The 21109-nt window shown below is 40.2% G+C and overlaps 1 protein-coding gene across 1 annotated transcript; it reads left to right on the forward strand.

Moving 5' to 3' along the window:
- The first annotated feature begins 397 nt into the window (after positions 1-397).
- On the forward strand, positions 398-19915 carry ttc39b (tetratricopeptide repeat domain 39B). Its single transcript, XM_015011398.2, has 19 exons — positions 398-677; positions 7952-7986; positions 8753-8857; positions 9535-9666; positions 10373-10443; positions 10598-10665; positions 11031-11095; positions 11181-11286; positions 11751-11816; positions 11912-12020; positions 12117-12184; positions 12267-12326; positions 13426-13587; positions 13658-13749; positions 14134-14254; positions 14352-14463; positions 15013-15130; positions 15255-15371; positions 16503-19915. Exons 1-19 carry the CDS (start codon positions 639-641, stop codon positions 16597-16599), a joined length of 1743 nt encoding a protein of 580 aa, XP_014866884.2. The 5' UTR covers positions 398-638; the 3' UTR covers positions 16600-19915.
- The last annotated feature ends 1194 nt before the right edge of the window (positions 19916-21109 follow it).

Here is a 21109-nt window from a genome sequence, read left to right on the forward strand (position 1 = left end):
TCATGTATTAAGAAAATGCATCGATAAGAACAGGAAAAACTAAATATTTATACATTTCTTGTCAAAAGTGCATGTATGAGGAAAAGGCTAAAGAAAATGTGTTAAAAATAAATGAAAAATAAAATGATTTAATTTCTGCTTTTATCCTTAATTATGTCAGTTTTGGTTCTCCATAGTTCTTCCCCTAATCATTGAAAATTATTATTATTATTATTGTTGTTGTTGTTGTTGTTGTTGTTGTACCTGCAAATAGAAATCTGGATTTAGTTTGGATTTGCAGCAGATTGATATTCAGTGTTTTATGCAATAATGATGCAGATTCATCCCTTCTCTCCTTCCTCTCATCCTTTCTCTATCTCTCTCTCCCTCTCTTTTTTTCTCTCACTCTCTCTTTCTCTGGGCGGAGAAATGAAAAGTGGGAGGCGTGTCTGTCTTGCTCTTCACGGAAGAGAGCCGCAGATTCCGAACCTCCGCGTCCGACAGGCGCAAGGACGAACCGGGACCCCCTGACTCCGGACCCTGACGGACCCATCGCGGCCACAGGACGGGTTCTGGCCGGGCGGCGCAGCGACATGCCAGCCAGGCGCTCCTGAAGCCGCGCAGACCGCAGCGCAGCTCCGGGAGGACGGACAGGAGACATGGCCCACGTCGGCAACGGGGCGGCCGCCGAGGAGGAGGTGAGATCCCGCCGCTATCACGTTTCAGCCGGTCCCTAACCTCCGGAGGCTCCGGTTACATCCCGGCTGGTTTCCTCCTTTAAATTCTCCCAAAAACCTCCGGAGCCGGGATGTCACATCCTGTTCCTGACAAAACCTTCACTCATCGTCTTCAGCTGCTCTGCCTCACATGTTCTGTCAAATATTACCGTTTAAATGTAAATAACGAGGTAATAAACCAGACTGATTAAGAAAATACACACCTTTTTAAACGAGTTACGTAAACCTGACCAGGCTGGTTTTGAAACACCTTTTCCTTTAATGTCACACCTTCTTATTCTTTGGTACATAGAAAAAACACAAATATCCTTCCACTGTAAAAACACTGAAATAATCACAGATTCTCACTTGAAATTGTAGCAAATTTCACCCAATTTAATTAAGTTTGGATTAAAGGTGCTGTGTGACAGATGTAGTGCCCTCTAGTGGTAAATATGGTACATTACTCCAGGTTAAATTCCCTCCACTTATCAATGTGGAACTGACTGAATAGTAGAAACGTTTTATTAGATAAAAATTAATTGAAAATATTCCTGCTGAGTCACGTTTTGGTTGTTTCTGCTTTAACGATTTAACTTTAAGGTTTGAAGACATCCTTGTCACCAACGTCTTACAAAATGGCTGCTTGAATGCTAATACTGCATCCATTTAGAAGCGTTTAAACTCAAAATAATCCAGAGTTCTTCTGTAAATCCACATGCTGACATTTTTCTATTAAGTTGGAGAAATTAACTTAAATAGAAAGATTTTTTTTTTATCTGATTCACTTCTTTCCTGTTCGTTAGAATCAAGATTTTCCACTTCCTCTTGACCTACTTACTATTTCAATGTCAGTCAGAAACGACTGCACAGCTCTTCATGGTTACATGTAACAGAAAAGCTGAGATGTTTTCTGTGGCTGCTGCCCGTTGAAGCAGGATTCAGGGCATATTTCTGTTTCTCTCCATGGTTTAATGTGTAGTTGTGCTCTAGCTGCAGCCGCAGGGCTAAAATGGGAAAACCGAGGAAAAACGACCCAGGAGGCTTTTCTTTTCTAATTAACCCGGTTCAGACGAGAGCGGAGTGACTGACCACGCTTAGCAACGTGCATGCAGAAAAACTAAAATATATGGGACAGAAATACTGTACATAGAACTTCAACTCAAAATAAAAGAACTGAAACAAAAACAGGATGGAAGAATCAGTAAAAGGTTTTTCACAAAATCTCTGACAGATGAAAAATCACAAGAATGCACTGCAAAAACACCAAATCCTAACAAGTATTTTCAGTCTAGTTTATGGTGCAAATATCTTATTACACTGAAAATAAGACAAATCTAAGTTACAATTAGCTTTCATCAAGATGTAAGGTATTGTTTTAAGTCAATAATTCCTTAATATCGATTTTTTAAAAGTACTACTTCCACTGACAGATTATTTCACTTATAATGAGGGATAATGTCTTGTTATTACACAACGCTGGACTTTTTTCTCGAGTTAAATTTTTGTTTTAGCCAAAGATCCACCAGAAACAGACACACAGCTTCTGTTAAAGTTTCACCAGTTTTATATTGAAAGAAAGAAACTGACATTTATTTTGCCTGATGTTATTTTTTGTTTCTTATATGAATTATTGTCATTTTTGTTCTTAAAATAGCAAAATTTCCACTTAACTTTACACTTTGGTCTGTATGATGATGTAATTTTTAAATATTTAATGGTAGCAGTATAATAGACTTTTTACCAAATACCTTTTCAGTTATTTTTTGGACGATTACTTTTTACTTTAACTGAGTGAAAGGATGTAGAAGCAGCTCTGCTCCTATTAGAGGGTTTAATGTTCAGGTTCTCTTGTGACGTTTTTTGAAGACTTATTGTGTGAACAAACTTAGTCATGTCATTTTTATTTATAAACACCACAATCATCAGCAGAATATAGACACAGATCTGTTTGTAGTGGAAAGTCGCTTCTGTCGGCCGGGTTTCATATTTGTGCATCGATCCTCATAGAGCTCATAAAAGACTGACAGGAAGTCTTGGTTGGCTCTTTGGACGAAGTCCATGCAGCGTCCGGAGCGTCCGGAGCGTCCGGCCTCCCATCTTTAGGTTTTATTACAGCTTAAATGAGGCGCAGTGTCTCAGCCCCTCGTCTGCATCAGGATCGTTTCCTGTGCTTATTTTCTCCGTCTTCTTCTTCTGTGGCTCATTTATTCCTGTTTCCACTGAGAGCTGCTGAAATGAATCCGGCTCAGGTGAGCCGTTCACAGCCAGCCGATTATTAAACTGATCCATCAGCAGCGTGTAATCAGCTTTCAGTGATAGTGTCAGGTCCTGGCTGTGTGTGTGTGTGTGTGTGTGTGTGTGTGTAAATACCAGAGCTGATCCAGCCACCAGCTGTTTGCATCAGAACAACATGGCGTCTCGTTCCTGTTGTCTTCCTGTTCATCCTGTCTGAACCTGAGAAATGTTTCAAACTGAAGGATTAAAGTTTAACTGGTTTTATCAGACTGTCTGGTTTCCCAGCTGCTTTGTTCTGTTTAAACTGGGGGTGTGCCAGTTCACCTCAGCGCCGGCGTGGTTTTTTACATTAATTATAAACTAGAGGGAGTCTTTACTTAGACTTATGTCTGAATTAAAGGATCGTCTAAGAAGCTTAAGAGACAATATTAATATTTGTTTTGATTAAATCTGTACCACCAATTATATTTTAACAGGATTAATGTTAAAATCAGAATAAATCTCAAGTAATGAGGTAAAATTTGAATTCAATTTATACTTTTAAGCTGAAAATACAAAATCTAGTTTTAAATATAACCAAAAGAAACTGAAAACATAAAATCCTCCTTAAGGCTACGGAGATACATTCCTGCACATGAACAGTTTTAGTTTATCTCTTAGTATTTTCTTCCATTTGGAAACGATTTTCCACAAACTGGAAATATTTCTGATACGTTTTGTGGCTTTAACTCTGCAGAAAGTCTCTTTTTGCTGCAGGTTTTATGATGTTAGTCTTGGATTATCTTGGATTATCTGGTGATCTGCCTTCAGATCCAGACTCTGTTTTGTTAGAATGAAGTTTATTTTATTTGCCTGTGAAATGTAACGAGAATAAAAAGCCAGAAACAGAACGATATTTTTTTCTTCAGCTCGGCTCTAATCTGATCTCTGGAAGCTTCATTCAGGCTCGTCGCGTTTCGGGGGAACTCAGCTGACGCTCGTTAAGCTCAGGAATGTGAGACTAACTGAGTTTATGGAAACTGGGATAAAGGTTCTCGTTGCTGACGCTGCGCAGAAACGCCATAAAAACACAAAGACACCAATTAACTATGTGCACAAAGTGCCATGACCTTTGACCCTTTGCCAACTCAGGCCACTTTACCTACACAACTGACTTATAAATCTAAAGACATGACAGAAATATGAGGTTGAGTCAAAATCTGTGAAAAACATGATCACTCATAAAAGCAGCAGAAAAACTTTGGTGCAAATTTGCTGAAAACAATATTTTATATTTTATATGTTGTTAATCTGCCAAAATGTTTAAAAATGTGTTTAGCTGCGTTTATTTCTTCACATTTTTAGTGGATTCCATGAATAAAAGATTTCTAAAAACCACAAATTTGGTGTTTGTAGAGATTTTCTGAGTAAAGTTGTTGGCAGAAAGACTTTAGTTTCATATTGCAGGATTATTAAACCCTGAACTGACATTAATTTGCTTTTTGAACTTTGAGATTCTCTGGAATAGAAAAATGACGAGACAGGCTGACGTGTTTCCGTCGACGTTTTTATTCACATTTTGACGTTTCGCAGCAGAAAAGGTTGAAATGACAAAATTCAAAGATAACTTTCACAGTTTTAGGTTTTTACTGTCGCTTGAGAGGTTTATTTGTTTTTTTGTTTGTTGACTTTTCAGAAAAAGAGTCGATACAATAAAGAGAAAATGCTGGATAAGTTCTGACATCGCAGACGCTCCCGGTCGCTGACGGCTCTTTGCCAGAGACACGAAACATCCATGCATGGCATCAACATGACGTTTTATTTCTGTTTTAGTCCTTTTTACTTCTTATTAACAGCTAAGAGAAAACTTTAGCTTACTGTCAACAGACAGAGAGCTTGAAGTGATGAATGGTGACAGAATTTGGCTTCTTTAGCAGAACATCCTTTAGTTTCCTGTTTGATTCTGTACCTTGGATTGTGTTGAGTTTGAGTTGGTTTTCTGTCAGTGAAGAGAAGAATAGATACGTCTGCTGCAGTATTAGACGGTTTTTAAAGATAAGACCAAGTGTTTAATCCTTCAGATGGGTCAATAAAATCCCACCACACAGGACAAAGTTTCCTCCGGATGTGTGAGAAAGTTTATTCCTCTTTTGGGAAGAATAAAACCTTTGTCTGGTTTCCTCTGGGCTTTTGAAGTCTTTGCTTCTGGTCCTTCCTGGTGGTTTATAGAGCATGTGGCCGGTAATCGGACGCAGCATGAAGGTCCTGACTAATTAATGAAAGGTGCAGCTGTTACTGGAGAACCTGTCTGTCTCTGAACGCTCCGTGTTTCTAAAGGTGCAGTGCCTGGTTTTATCTGTTTCCTCTCTGGTCTTAACTCATAGTTACCATCTTGGTTACTTAGTAACTGGATTACTAGTTAGTAATCCAGTTGATGCTTAGACACTTTAAGAGGGATGCTGGTCATTTTAAAGCTCATATGTAAAGATGAAAGAATTTAGATGTGTGAATTTACCGGTTCTGCACTTCTGCAGAGTTAAAGTACTAAATTATTGTTGTAATTAAAAATTAGTTGGAACCCCCTCCGTCTGCCTCAGTCTTTGTGCACCGTCTGCAGCTCCACCCACCTGGCATGATGTTGGTGGTCAGAGGGCCTGATGGCGCCGATGCAGTCGCTTTTGTGAATGCATGAATTAATGAGTTCATAACCTACCTTCTTACCTGCCAAACTACCTCATTACCAGCCTATCTAGTTCTCTACCTACCCACCTCACTATTTACCCCCTGGTAGATCGTTAGGTCAGACCTACCTGCCCCCTAACCTGGCAACCAACCCGTTGACCTGGCAACCAACCCGTTGACCTGGCTACCAACCCGTTGACCTGGCTGTCTCCATCTCCTGACTAGTTACCCTTTGACCTTGTTACTTTCCCATTCAAAGGAAGACAGGTACTTACCTTTTCTCCTGGTTAGCTGGTTCCTGACCATCTACCCCCTGACCCGGCCACCTAGCTCAGTAGCTGCCTACCTGTCCATTGACTGGCCATCTTGCTTTCTACCTGCCTGTCCTACTGGCATATCTAGCTAACTAGCTATACTTGCTAATCTAGCTGTACCAACACCTAAATCAGAGCTTCGTCGTCTCCTCCCTGTCCTGCTCACAGGTCATCAGCGTCCGGTTGTTAGAGACTTGTGTTGTGTTGTAACATGCTGGCCTGGCTGATTCAACAACAGTTGCCTGTTTTTAGACGCACACAGTAGGAGCTTATGGTGCTGCTATGAGGAATGCTGTGAATGCTGGAAGCAGACTGAAACCTGACAGAGTCTGCTTTAACAGACAGGAAGTGATGCGTCTGAAACGAGGGTGTGAAAGTGACTGTTTGGACGGAATTATGATTAATGTTTCCTGAAAGTATTCTGAGAAGTGTGTGTGTGTGTGTGTGTGTGTGTGTGTGTGTGTGTGTGTGTGTGTGTGTGTGTGTGTGTGTGTGTGTGTGTGTGTGTGTTGTACTTGTTTTTAATGGTCAGTCCAACAAAATAAAGCTAATTGTAGCACACAAAAGCACATTTATTCTTTCTAACTGAGCATATAGAACATATTTTATTTGCTTTTTAAACCCAACATATTTTGTCTACCAACCCGTTGACCAGGATAAGATAGAAAATATAATTTCTGCTTTTATTTAATTTGTCCTTCAGTTATTTAGAAACATTTCTGAGAGCATGTTTTAGGTTGCTGTTGCTTTACTTTGTTTTCTGGTTGTTTTCTATTTCTGAAGCTGTTTTTGTCTCTAGCATGTTGGCTAACTCTGACTTACTCCTGCTAGCATGGAGGCTAAAGTTAGCTTAAATGCTACGTTTAGCTAGTTGACGTACATTCACTGTCTCCTCCTTCACTCTGTTCACTGAGTGAATTACCAAATATGTTTCTTTTTATGTGTTTTGTAAGAACTTTTAAATACCTTTGTAGAGATAAATCCTTTATTTTTAATCTATAGAGCTGCAACTGATTGATTTGCAGGTTGTTTTGTTTTGTTTAGGTTTTTTTATTTATCAAAATGTAAGTTTTGTGTTTATTTCCATTTTTGTAGCTTTTGTACCATTTTATAAGACATTATTCTTTGCTAAATGTTTTCTGTGTCTTTACATTTTCAGAATTATGTGTTTAATCTTGACTGAGCTCAGGTTTAGAAATGTCCGTACTGCTTGCATCATGTCCACAGCTCCCTGCAGTTTGACCTGCTTATGCACAGTGAGCAGATTCATATTGAGTGTTTCCCTTCGATGCGCGGCTGATGGCTCAGGCCGGCTGTGCAGTGCGGCTGGTCTGGACGGTGGAGGCTGGATGGCTGCAGCCTGCAGGCAGAGTTGTTCTTTATGAGGCTGTGGCTGCAGCTGGATGCGGTTATGTAAGGAGCTGCTGGACAGCTATTATTAGCCTGTTACTGAGGCTCTGAAGAAACACTGTGAGGTTTACTTTACTCATGTTGAAGCCGCACAAATATGCTTTGGGAAAATCCATACAGGTGGAGGTGGGCAGGATGGTTTTGTATTTGAAAATGAAATGCAGATTAGTTTTGAGCAAAACAGAATATTTTTGTGTAACGATTTCCTCTCTAAGAGTGAAAACTAAGATTTGAAATGTGAGACTCTGGTTTTCTGAGGACTTTGTTTACGAGCTTTGCTTAATTTGCATCATAGCAGATCCTTTAGCGGTTTGCTTTCCGGACCAGGCCACGTCTCCAGCCGACACCCTGCACACCCAAACTGTTACAAAATGCTGCAAAGCAAAGGTTTTACTGTAGAGGGAGGCAGCCATTTTGGTTCAAAGGGTTATTTTTGGTATTTTTTGATATTTAGACACCGTGAGGGATTAAAAGTTATCAAAATGTAATGTGTGTTTCAACATTTCACCAAAATATGTTGTAGCAGAGGGTTTGTGCTGAGCTGTGATGATCCTGTATCTAAAGTGTTTGATCCATTTGTGAGGATTTTTCGTGAAGCAGAGCAGCTAGCTCACCTCAGTGTTTCTGTTTCAGGACTGCTTTGAGGATGCCTTCGATCGGATACCTTCGTAAGTACGCACTTACTAACACACAGTGTTATAAGAGCTGAAAATGTCTCTCTGTGTCGTTTTCACTTCCTGTCAGGCTGCAGTTTCTCCTTCTGTCTCTTGCTTTGTCACTTTCGGTGTTGATTGGTCAGTGTGTGTTTGTTCTTATGTCATGTGAGGACCAGAACTTGACCAGACCAACTGGGCCACTTTTATAAAACTGTATTTTCTTGTAATTTTGTTATTTTATGTCAAAGTCTTGAATTAAATTTAGGTTTACTCACAATGTTAGTACAAATAGTTATGTGCAGTACACATCTTTTGCCTTTCACACGTTTATAAAAGCGTTGTTTCTCAGTATTGTTGAGTTTTACACATACCGTGATCTGTGGGCGCCCCCTGGTGGTCAGCCAGGTACTGCATATAAATGATGCATACAGCAGTGAGAGCTGTTTCTTAAAACATAAAGTTTTAGTGTTTAGTCTGACTCTAAAACTTTATGTTCTTGTGTTTGCCAATATATCCTAGAATGTTGAGAACTAGAGAGCTGCTGCGTCCGGGTGCACAAAGACGCAAAGATCACAGATCCTTCCCCCCATCACTGTTAGAAAACAAGACACTAGAGAGCAGTGAGGGTTATAAAATCTAACAGACTCTTCCTGTGCGGTTGGTTTCATTTATCTCCGTGTGTGTGTGTGTGTGTGTGTGTGTGTGTGTGTGTGTGTGTGTGTGTGTGTGTGTGTGTGTGTGTGTGTGTGTGTGTGTGTGTGTGTGTGTGTGCGTGCAGGGCTTGTCAGATGGACCTGCAGACTGCCATCCAGGAGACTCAGTGCGCTCTCAACCTCGTCCTCAACAACAGGTTCTCTCAGGCTCTGGACCTGCTGAAGCCGTGGTGAGGCTCTTTTCAAACTCGTCAAACTCGTGTTGATGTCGGAAAAATAACCTAAAGTAAATCCCAGATGTTTTTCTAGGGGGAATCCTGTGTGAAAATAAATTTCCCTTAATCTAATTACTGGTTTCCAGCTGATGACCAACAATGAGGCTTTTATTGTGAAAGGAATTTAAACACATTCTTCTTCCTCTACTTCTCCTTTGCTGAATTGTTTTAATTCACCCATTGGAGGTTTTCAGGATTTAACTAGACACCCACCTTCCATAATTAGATAATTAAACTATTCAGCATCCTGTTGACTTCCTTGTTGTTTTATTCCTTGTGTCTTTATTTTTTCATCTTTTTCTACCCCTCTATTGTTTTATCCTAAATCCCTTATTCAAAACCTTTCCTTGTGTTCTTCCTAAATTGTATTCTCCTTCCTTCTATTCTTTGTTGTTTATCTTGTTGTTTTTTTTCTCCTCTGCTTCCTTGCCACAATTCCTCCTTTCCTTCCGTCCCTCCTTGCGTCCTGTCACCTCCTTTCTTTCCTCTCCTGGTTGGAATCAAACCAGTTCTTCACTGGTTCCTCCCCTCCATCAGAACTGGTCGTCGTTCCGTCCCTGAACCGGCTCCGGTCCCGTTTTGGGTCGCTGTGTTCTGGTTCTGCGGTCCTAACCGACCCGTTGTGTGTTCAGGTGGAAGCACAGCATGTACCACGCTCTGGGCTACAGCAGCATCCTGGTCATGCAGGCCACCATGACCTTTGACCAGAAGGACATCCAGACGGCCATGGAGACCATCAAGCAGGCGCTGCAGACCTGCCACCGGTAAGATGGCCGCCTTTAACCTGACCGCCGCCAGGAACAAACGTCACATTTCACATCAACACGCATCAGAACTGTGGGTCAGTTTCAGCTGAACTGTGTTCTGATAAAGTCCTGAACTGGTTTCCATCTGATGGGTTTGATGGTACCGGTGAGTCGGCCCAGTTTGGCTGAAGTATCGTGAACTACATCCAGTTCCTCTGACGTTTATACGTCTGAAGCTTTTTCACATCTTTGGTTACAGAAACAAACTTCACTGCATTTCGTTTGGATTTGATGGAACCAACACAGAGTTGTACATATTTGTGACACTAGGCGGCGCCATTTTCACTCAAGCTCAGTCAGATTGGTTGGATTGAATCTGTGAATGTCAGTTTTCAAGGCTTCTCACAGGTTTCCACTTATATTTAGACTTTAACTAGACCGTTCTGATGCATGAAGATGCTCTGAATTAAACCATCCAATAATAATCTCCACCAGTTGTCCTGCTGGAAATCTGGACTTCATGCTAGTCTGCAGTCAGTTAGCAGGTTTCTCTCCAGCATGATGCAGCCACCACCATGTTTCAGCCTCTGGACGGTGTGTTCAGGGACACTGGGTCGACTCCTCCGTACCTCTGAGTTTGTACCGAGATAAAAATGTTACATTTTGGTCTCATGTGACCAGAAAACCTGCAGCAGGAACCAAAGACTCTGAAATGTTTCTGCAGGTTCAGAAAGAGAAGCTCGGTGGTCGTTTCTCTGTCCAGCCTGATCAGCAAGCAGTCCAGCTTACAGGAAGGTACGAAGCATTGGTTTAACTGGGAACCACTGGGTTTAACTGGGAACCACTGGGTTTAACTGGGAACCACTGGGTTTAACTGGGAACTACTGGGTTTAACTGGGCAGTAGAACCAGAAAGCCGTAGAAAACCGTGGCCTGTCTTTGTGTTGCAGAGGAAATGCACGCAGAGCTCTGCTACGCCGAGTGCCTTCTGCAGAAAGCAACGCTCACTTTCATACAGGTCAGAGTCGCTGGTATTAAATCAGCTCAACGTATTTGAATCATGTTCATCCCTCAATAAAATCACTGATGACAACATGTTACCCACTGATAAATGAATAAATAAACTCTCCTTCATGTAGGATGAATTTTTGTAAATTAAGTGGTTTTCTTGCAGTAGTTTTTGTGGAAGTTTCCTCTTTGTCCACTTTGCTTCATCACTTGTTCTGTGTAGCGTTTCTTAAAGTCAAAATGTTTTTTGAAGTTAAAGCCAACAGGTGTGAAGGTTCTGCCAACTTTTAAATCTGACAGGAAAACCTAAGATTTAACGGCTGCTGATGTCAGTTTAGTGTAAATAAACTCGTCTTTTCTGTCCTTATTTTCCAGGATGAGAACATGATCAGTTTCATAAAGGGAGGAATCAAGATTCGAACAAGCTACCAAATCTACAAGTGAGTGATGAAGGAACAGCTGAAGCTGCCTCCATCAGAGACATGGTTTACATAATATAACGTCAGGCTCTGTGCTTCTCGTCAGGGACTGTCAGAACCTGCTGAACATCAGCCAGGACAAGGCGGAGCAGTTAAATTCGTTCAAACAGTTTGAGGGCGGAGTCAAGCTGGGCATCGGCTCGTTTAACCTGGTGGGTGAAGAAAATGGTTAAATTAATTTAAACTGATGTGAAAGTTTTCTAAAGCGTTTCTGTTTTTAAACACAGAAAAGCTCATATTTTGGATTCTGCTGCGTTTGTCACTGTATCATCAGCATATCGGCAAACATTCCTAAAGTTTTACAGTACAAAGGATACAAATTATAATTAGGTGTACATTATTAATTAATTCATTCAGTTTGATTTCTTTGTTTATTTTAAATGTCTCTCCTTCCTCAGTAGATTTTAAGGTTGTTGGAGTTTATTGGGTTTTTAAACACAAACACATACGGGGTCTTTAAATGTTTGCCTATTTTTTGGATTCTGCTGCGTTTGTCACTGTATCATCAGCATATCGGCAAACATTCCTAAAGTTTTAAAAGATTTAAATTATACACTATAAATTATATTTAGCTGTACTTTGTTAATGAATCTTTGAATCTGATTCTTTGTTCCAGATGTTGTCTCTCCTTCCTCAGAAGATTTTAAGGTTGTTGGAGTTTATTGGTTTCTCAGGAAACAGGGTGAGTTTTTCGTCTGCAGATATTTCATTAAAGCAGGACCCGAATGTCTGTGTCGGGAAGAGAGGTGGCCGTCTCACTGCCCGTTTCTCCTGCAGGGTTTTGGTTTGTCTCAGCTGAGGGAGGGAGCAGCCAGCCAAAGTCTGCGCTCGATAATCTGCGTGCTGACGCTGCTCTTCTATAACACATACGTGTCGCTGATCCTGGGTAGGAAATTTCTACAAATCTCTATTTGTTTGACGTCCTAACCTGAATATTTCACTTCATCGGTTTTCAGTTGCTTGTTTCTGTTTTTGATGTAAGGAACTGGGGAGGGGAACCTGACGGAGGCCGAAGCTCTGCTGGAGCCGTACCAACAAAAATACCCCAAAGTGAGACCAACAGAGACTCTGTTCGATTACGTATTGATCCATTGGGATTGATAGATGGATTTATGGTTTTTGTTTCTTTCAGGGCTCCATAATCCTCTTCTACTCCGCTCGCGTCGCCACCCTGCGAGGAAACTTTGACAAGGTTCGTTCATTTAGACTCTCAGAGCTGTGCAGTATAAACGTTTATTTTTACAACATCTTGATCCGTTTATTGCAAAGTGACCTTAAAAACTGAAACTCAAAATATAACAGCTTTGTTTTGGCTGTTAATCTGTCACTGCTCACAATCAGAGCCCAAAAATAAACCCAGCAGTTTTTAGAAGACGACTGATTTCAATCCCTAATTTTTATTGACACTTTTATGAAACAAACAGGAAAAAAGACTCGATAGTGAAAGGTGATATTTGTAAAACCTGCTAGTTTGTAATGTTTTCTAAAATAATCTGTTCTTATCTAGAAAATATTCATATCATGATCCACGTTTTCCCCATCACTGATCTCACCTCTAACATAAACCTAAATAAAGTATTACATTTGTAAATTTAATCTATTTACTGTTGTATTTTCCATTCTTACATTATTTTTGACAGAAGTGAGAGCAAAACAGAAAAAGTTTGGCATGAAGTTCATCTTCCTGAACTTTTAAAAGCTTTTTAAACTTTATTTTTAATAACACCTTCCTCTAAATATTAGATCTTTGGCATTTTAAGTTTTATTCCACGTTCGTACAGCAGGTCCATCCGATTGTTTCACTGCAGCCTGAATGGCCCGAATCTTTCAACGAAGACAAATCAGATGTTTTTTCCACTTCTATATGTGGAATTAAATTTGATACGTATCTTATAGTTTTCAAAGTGTCTTCAGTCACATTTCATCCAACTTAAGTCATCACTGAGACGCGGCATAAACAATGGCTTAGATATGTAGCTATATATGTTTAAAATTTACTTGAGCTTCCAAAACACAACTTTCTCCAAATATTAAAGTATTTACTTGTAGTACACATCATCGTTTTTACCAATATAGCAAAAAAAGTTTCTTCTTTTTAAAACCATGTTTCTAAAGAAATATTGAAAAACATCTATTTACTCTTTCATCATTTTTGTAAGATTTCAAGCTAAATATTCCCAGAACATTTCAGATGATGCGTCTGGTTTCTCCCTGCTTGTTGTGTAACTTACTTTAAGCTCGTTGTTTAAAATGTTTGAGCCGCATGTTTAAAGATCCGCCCTCTGTTGAAGGCGCGGTCCAGGTTTGAGGAGTGCATCAGCAGCCAGCAGGAGTGGAAGCAGATCCACCACCTGTGTTACTGGGAGCTGATGTGGACTCACTCCTTCCAGCAGGAGTGGCAGCAGGCGTACCGATACGCTGACCTGCTGTGCAAAGAGAGCCGCTGGTCAAAGGTCAGCCCTGCTGCAGGTCCTCACAGCCTGAACAAACTCAGAGGCTCATCTGTGTGTCTGTTGTTTGTAGGCGATCTATATGTACCAGAAAGCAGCGATCCTCAGCATGATGGCGGAAGATGACGTGAGGAAGACTGGAGAAGACATCGTGGAAGTCTTCAGGTTGTTTTTACTCCACATCCATAAGCCGTCATCATATCCGTCGTAACAAACAGAAAACTCAAAGACAAGCAGGAATGTTTTAATTGTCTCAGTTAACGAAGGCCAGACATGTTTGGAAGTAAACTGGAAAAGGGTTTTCACCATGAAATCACTTTTTCTAAAGATTAAATAAAGAAATAGATATTTGTTTGATGGTGTAAAAACTTTCAATGTATGGAAAAATAAGCTTAAAATCGTGAGTGAAAGCATTTTGAAAACCTCTTTTTCAGCCATAATTTGTGGCTGGAGTGGAACTAAAAATGTGTCTGTTGAGGTTTTGTTTGTCGTTGCTGCAGGGTTGAACGTTTTTTAGGCTCAGCGGTGTGAAGATGTTTCTGTGTGCAGGCAGGTGGAGGGGCTGAAACAGCGGCTGGCCGGAAAGTCGATTCCCATGGAGAAATTTGCAGTGAGGAAATCCAGACGCTACAAAGCTGCTCAGCCCGTCCCGCTGGTCATCCCCGCTCTGGTACACAACAAACACCAGCTCCACTGAAACTGGGAACAGACGGAGAAAAATGGAAAAATTCTCAGTCATAAAGATGAATTTGTGTTTTTGTCTGTAGGAGATGATGTACGTCTGGAACGGCTTCAACATCGTTGGGAAGAGAGCCGACTACACCGAGTCCCTGCTGGTCACCATCGAGAAAGCTGAGCAGCAGCTTCGCAACGACACAAGTGAGCTCAACAATTCACTTCTGGTAGAAACATCCAGTGATGTAACGGTTACCCATGGAAACATGAAAACCAGATCTGCTCTCCTCTATGGAGAGAAAAAACATGGCAGACGCGATGTAAACTGCAAAACAGAAAAATAAATGCAACAGAAAAAGGCTGCAGCTCAAAATGCTGCAGCTCAAAATGCTGCAGCTATCCCTGCTGCAATGAACTATAAATCAATTAATCACATGATAAATTAAAATGAACTCAATCATTTCCTTTTGCATGGTTTATTATTTTTCTCTTTTCTGTCTTTCTACCAAAATCTGGATGATAAAAGTTTTCAGTCTGGTGTTTTGGTCTCAACTGACTTTACAGTGAAATTAACCGAATAAAAACGATATTAGCTGATCAACTTTTGAAAGCTTTACAGGAGTTAACACACAAAAGCCGTTTTGAGGACGTGAGGAAGTAAAATTCAAACGGAGCATCATCCAGCTTTACGTCAGAGTCTTTATGAGCATGCTAACATGCTAACATGCTAACAGTTTGCTTTCCGTCTCTCAGATCCGTCCGAGTTCCACCCAGATGACAGCGGCCTGGTCCAGATGCTGAAGGGTCTCTGCCTGAAACATCTGGGCAGGTTGCTTCAGGCTGAGCTCTGCTTCACACAGGTCCTCTCCAGGTAACACACACACACACACATACACACACACACACACACACACACACACAGATAACCTGGTTTAGCCTCTCCCTGCTGCTGTTTACGTCCTCCTGGTAAAGCTCACATCTGTGTGTGTTTGCAGCGAGAGTCGGATCAGGTACGACCACTACCTGATCCCGTTCTCCCTCTATGAGTTGGGTCTGCTGTACAAACAACAGGGCGACTTCGTTAAGGCCGCCTCTTACATCGAGAAAGCCAAGTAAGTTCATCTTTGATTCAACAGACATTAATTACATTTAAAACCTGTTAACATGTTTTAAATGAACACAAGTTTTGCTTTAATAAATCCTCAGTTTTGCCTTAAAAAACAAACATGAGCTGCGTTTCCATTACAAATGTGTACAAAATTTTGTCAATGTTTTGCAAAAACACAATTTCACAAATGCAATGTTTCCGTTAAATAAGAAACTCAACAAAAATAACACGTGAAGAAGTTTTACTCGACAAATCATTTAAAAACTTTCTGCGCCATCATCCTCCAGCTACTTCCTGTTGTCTTCTTTGTGGTTTTCACCAGAAGCAATATCTGCTTGTTGATTATGACTCGTGATGTGAAAAAAGTGTTTCCACTACAGTTTGAGAAATAAACCAAGTTTGATACGGCCAAAAAAAAAACACCTCATCTTATCAATAAAACATATAAAAAACAAGAGTTTTTTAGAAATAAATAAGCTAATTTATTTTCAAAATGTCAAATCGCTCCAGTTTGTCATATGAGACAATCTTTCATCTTAGGGTCACACCTGATAGTCCAGTTGAGACCCGGTTCTCTTTCTCACTGCACTGAGACAAGCAATCAAAACTAACTGAAAAATATGTTCCCCTCCTCACCTCTGGGGGCGCTGCACCAAGAACCACTGGAGGAAACATCTCAAAACCCTAGAAGAAGACACTGAACGCAGCGTCCTTCCTCACAAAATATAAACAGAAATGGAGCAGCGTCAGATTTGATCAGTTGGAGGATTTGTCTTCAGTCTTTGGCTAAAACCACGAGCCGTTTCTCCCGCTAGTGCTAGACTCGCTAACGTTTGTTTTAGTTGCACCAAACGAACCGGATCTTCTAGTCAAATGAACCAGAGTTTGAACAGAGGGCTCATGTGAACGCAGCCTTGGGTCGCCTTTGCTCTGACGTAAAACCACACACCTCTGCAGCTTATCTCTGTCCTGCTCCTGTAGTAAACTGCTGCAAAAACATCAACAACTGAGATATAAAAGTTATTCATCTGAACTTTGACCTGAAAGAGTCACCGTGTGAAGTAGCAGCTTTTAATGCATATTTAGGATCACAGAATAGGTTTATCTGCAGTGACTGACGTTTGTTCTCCGTCAGGACGAACTACAAGGATTACTCCATGGAGTCCAGGCTTCACTTCAGGATCCACGCGGCGCTCAGCAGCCTGAAAGGCTCGCCTGTCAGCACGCCGTGACCTCAGCTGGAAAACGTCCGGTTCACGTCACGCTTCCGCTTCAGCATTCACACCAACAGATCGCTTCAGCATTCACACCAATAGATCGCTTCAGCATTCACACCAACAGATCGCTTCAGCATTCACACCAATAGATCGCTTCAGCATTCACACCAACAGATCGCTTCAGCATTCACACCAACAGATCGCTTCAGCATTCACACCAATAGATCGCTTCAGCATTCACACCAACAGATCGCTTCAGCATTCACACCAACAGATCGCTTCAGCATTCACACCAACAGATCGCTTTCCGCTCCATAAACCCGTCAGCCTGATGAAGCTTTAGATTCAGGCTCAGCTTTCTCATTGTCAGTTTATTCAGAAGTTAATGATCCATTAAGGAAGTCTGATTGAATTTGTTCACAAATGTTTCTGCTGCATCTTTGATTCACCAAAAAGCACAAAGTGAAAACCAAACTTATTCCAAAAAAGAGCAAAACTTCTGGGAAAATGACAAGTGGGATTTTAACTGCCTGTCTTTGGCTTTATTTTACTTTAATTATTTTTTAAAAACACAAATCATGACCCTACACTACAATAACTAATAATAAAATATGTATTTTTGGGATAAGCTGCTAAATTCCAGTACAGATAGTGAAACCCTAAAGTCTCTGTAACAGGAGAAACGTTTATTTCTAACTGCTTTAGTTTTGTAGAAACGCCTCATGCAGTCACAGCCTTTTCACCAGTGGTGGCCTAAATAAACGCAGCAGCTGAATTCACTCATTCCAAGCTCACACACACACACACACACACACACACACAAGCTGCTACGCACATCTGAAGGAGATTACACACACAAACGGCGGTAATTGCACATTTTTAGCAGCAATAGAAGATTTTTATGTTCTTGTTATTGGATGATTTGTCAAGTTTTTGTTGGGTTCATGCTGAGAAGCTGAAGGCTTTGATTTATTGTTGAGTTTCTCAAATACAGAGCAGCTTTTGATTCAGTCAAGGTTTTCTGCACCATTAGTTAGCTTAGCATCTAGCTAAGCCAGCTTGGCTAAAGCTAGCTGTAGAGGTGGCTAACACCAGTTCTTAGTCACCAGGACCTCGGTAACATTATAAATGTCGGAAACCCAACATTATTGACTTTACTAGTTCAAACACATCAGCATTAACATTAATATGTTTAAATGTGGAGTTCCACAAGGTTGTGTACTCGGTACGCTATGTTTTAAATTTACATTTTAAGGTTAAATAAATATTTAAATTTCTGTTATAATTTAATTACAGAAGATTACAGTTCCCCAGACAAGCTCACCAACTTGTCTTTAAGTAAGTGATGAAGAGTCGATGACGGTTAATGACAGACGAGAAGCATCTCAGTGTTACTTGGTACCAGAACGTCTGTCGTTATAGCGGCTCAGTATTACATGGTACAATCAATCTACTCTGATCAGCACATTGAAAATACTAATAATAACAGGAAGTTTGACTAACGAGATTAAAAACTTATATTTTCAGGGAACAAAGAAACTCAGAGGCCTTTTAGGAAACATGTTTTAGAACAAAACTCCTGATTTTAGATTATGGAGCAACAGGATGTTGATTCTTTATCACTTCAGAGATTATTTAGTTAAAACTGACACTTTTGCAGCTCTGTCTCTGAGAAGCCATAACCGTCACCCTTCTGGCTGCTCAGCCCTCGAAGGATTGAAGCTTTAATTTTCTTTTATTTTTGTAAACTTTTGAACAAATGAACGTTGCCTTTTGTTTTCTGTTTTGTTGCTTTATAGCCTGAAATTTGCTGTAAATCCTACAGACGTTTAGATCAAAAGCGTAGGAGTATGGAGAGCGACTTTATAGTGTGTCGTAAATGTAAGCACAATCTATTTTCTCCAAAAACATGGATCAAAAATAATAATTATATTATGGTTATTCTGTGAGGGAGGAAAAGCTTTGAGAGGTTTGTGGATTAATAGAAATGATGAAAATGTAGTTTTTTTTGTCGTTTTCCGTGAGCTTGAAGTCATTTCTGCTTCCATTTGAACCGTCAGAGACGCTGATCCTCTGAATGTTTGGAGACCAAACCCTGTGTCTCTGTTTCCTGTCGTAAACGTCTGGATGTTCAACAACTCGATGCTTCAACTGCAGAAAACGTTGAAAACTTTGTTCGTAGTGATTATGAAGGAGTCGTGGCAACGAACACAGAGTCTCAGTGAACATCGGGAGAAATGCTCCTGGAAACAGGAAAGGTCAAAGGGCAAACTCCAGTTTTTTATTTTTAATTCCGTTGTGATAAAACTGATGGGATATTTTATTTCCTTTTTTTAACCAATAGAAGTTTTTCGTTGACTGTCTGGTTTAGAATAAATGGTGTCATAAAATCTTGTTTATTTTTTTAGACAAAATGCTGAACAACAGGATTTCTGTGGTTAAATGATGAGTTGAGGATAATTTATGGTTTATTGATGGCGGTTGGGAGAAAATTATGAAGTTAACAGTTTGACTGGTAAAGCAAAGTTTTTCATCTTCAATCGCCTCTTTGTTGATAAAAATGATTTTAAATTATCAGGAAGTGAAATGAAGCCTAAATAATTACGGCTTCCTGGAAACCAGTGGAGTAAAGATTGTTCAAAATGAGACATTAAAGCTGCAGTATGTCATAAAAAATAAATATTTTTACATTTTTGTTGAAACTGTTACCATGCTGTGACAGTTTAGTATAACACAGATAATCGGTTAAACATAAATTAATTAATCTCCCTGCCTTCTCCCAGTGCTAACTAAAAACAACCAATCAGAGCCAGGAGGCGGGTCTTGGCGCTGTCAATCATCCTCTGTGTAACGCTGCTCATCTGCCTCTCTCTATGCTAGTTAGCCTAGCCACCGATGTCAACAGATGAACGGCTTTCCTGTAACAATAAGTTGTTTTCTGCCATCAGCACATTTAACAGCGCGTACATGAGGATGATTGACAGCGCTAAGCTCCGCCTCCTGGCTCTGATTGGTTACTGTTGGTGCATTTCTTCAGACTGCAGCTCAGAGAGGAGACAGAAACACGTCCTAATGAAAATGACGTACTGCAGCTTTAAATGTTTTTTCATTTCCGTTTGACTCGTTTCGTTGCCACGACCTTTGACTCCTGTCAGTGTCTCTTGGTGTTTTGTCCGGTGATAAACGTCGTACCTCTGTGTGTGTCTGGTCTCCACTTCCAGGATGTTGCATGTTATTTAATCTAATCTTTGTTTTATTTTCCTGTTGACATCAAGGCCTTTTACTCTGGTGATCATTTGGTGCAATAAAGTGGAAACAGGAATATTGTTCAGTTCGTGTGTGTTGGTGTTTTTATTTTTCTTTCTTTTGATTGTTTGTGTCGTTTTTAGAGGTTTAACTAGAGCAACAGAAGAAACATTTATCTGGAAACAAAAACCATAGATGTTGGTAACCGAATTATCTTAATGATTTGATAATTTGGGAGAAAATCTAGATTGAAAAAAGACTTTGAATGATAAATTTCTCTTTTTTTGCAGCTCTGATAATCAAACACATTTTATCTCGTTTGCTCAACAATCCAACGTAGTTTGAAGAACTTTCCGTTAGCTGAACGTCTCAGGAGCGAAGCGACTCCGTCCTCGCAGAGCGGATCGTTTTTAACTCCAGCGAATCACAGCTTGCTTTAACCGGGGTTCTGTGGAGAGGTTGTGAGCGGTCACTATCCTACGGTGCCTTTACTTTTAAAGAAGCTCGGTTCTGGTGTTTTGTTGAGAACTTACCTGTTTCCATCTGTCATCAACACTGAAGAAGACCGTCGTATCAAGATGGCCGACGCCCTGCGCTCCTCTTCCACCAGTGGTCGCCGCCATGTTTCTTTGTCTTCGGTTTAACGAGACGCAGGGCGACGTCACAGTGCAGAAGGAACCAGATTTGGTGTTCAGGAGCAAAATTCAAACTTTTAAAATTACTTTCATGAACCAGAACATCTTCAGACCACGGCTGCAAACTGTGTCACAAAATTTAACAACTATTTTAGTTCCCACTGGTGACTTTTTCCCAAAAATGCAACTGGTGACAAGTCTAGCATCTTTTTATTTTCATATTACTGGAGACTTTAGCAAGACGAGAAATTACCAATCACTCTGCAGCTAGCAACAAGTGGATGTAGTCAGTCTGACTCATAAATATGAATTTTAATGTTTCTTTCTCTGAAAATGTTGCATCTAAATAAACTCCTGATTTGATTCACTGATTCATCTCCTGTTTTGGCTAATTTTGATATCATATAAAACTGATTTATTTAGTGTAGGTTCAGGCAAAGTATTTACATTATTAAATAATTTCATAAAGTCTTTTTGTATTTTTAATCACTTTGGACCTGAATTTGTTTCACTGTTTGAATCACATGAGACCAAATATGCAAATTAGGCGATGACATCATCTAGCGGATGGTTTGTTTCACTGATACAAACTTGTGTCATAATTTTCTAATTATATTTTTTAGCCATTGTTTACATCCAGATTC

This window comes from Poecilia mexicana, unplaced genomic scaffold (genome assembly GCF_051168715.1).
Source record: "Poecilia mexicana isolate PSO_F unplaced genomic scaffold, ASM5116871v1 scaffold_18, whole genome shotgun sequence".
Taxonomy (NCBI): Eukaryota; Metazoa; Chordata; class Actinopteri; order Cyprinodontiformes; family Poeciliidae; genus Poecilia; species Poecilia mexicana.

Excerpts from the sequence above, each read along its gene's own strand:
- ttc39b (XM_015011398.2), top strand. The coding sequence starts at position 639 with ATGGCCCACGTCGGCAACGGGGCGGCCGCCGAGGAGGAG. Across the intron at positions 10,444-10,597 it reads GCAGTCCAGCTTACAGGAAG|AGGAAATGCACGCAGAGCTC; the intron begins GTACGAAGCATT and ends TTTGTGTTGCAG. Across the intron at positions 15,372-16,502 it reads TCTTACATCGAGAAAGCCAA|GACGAACTACAAGGATTACT; the intron begins GTAAGTTCATCT and ends GTTCTCCGTCAG.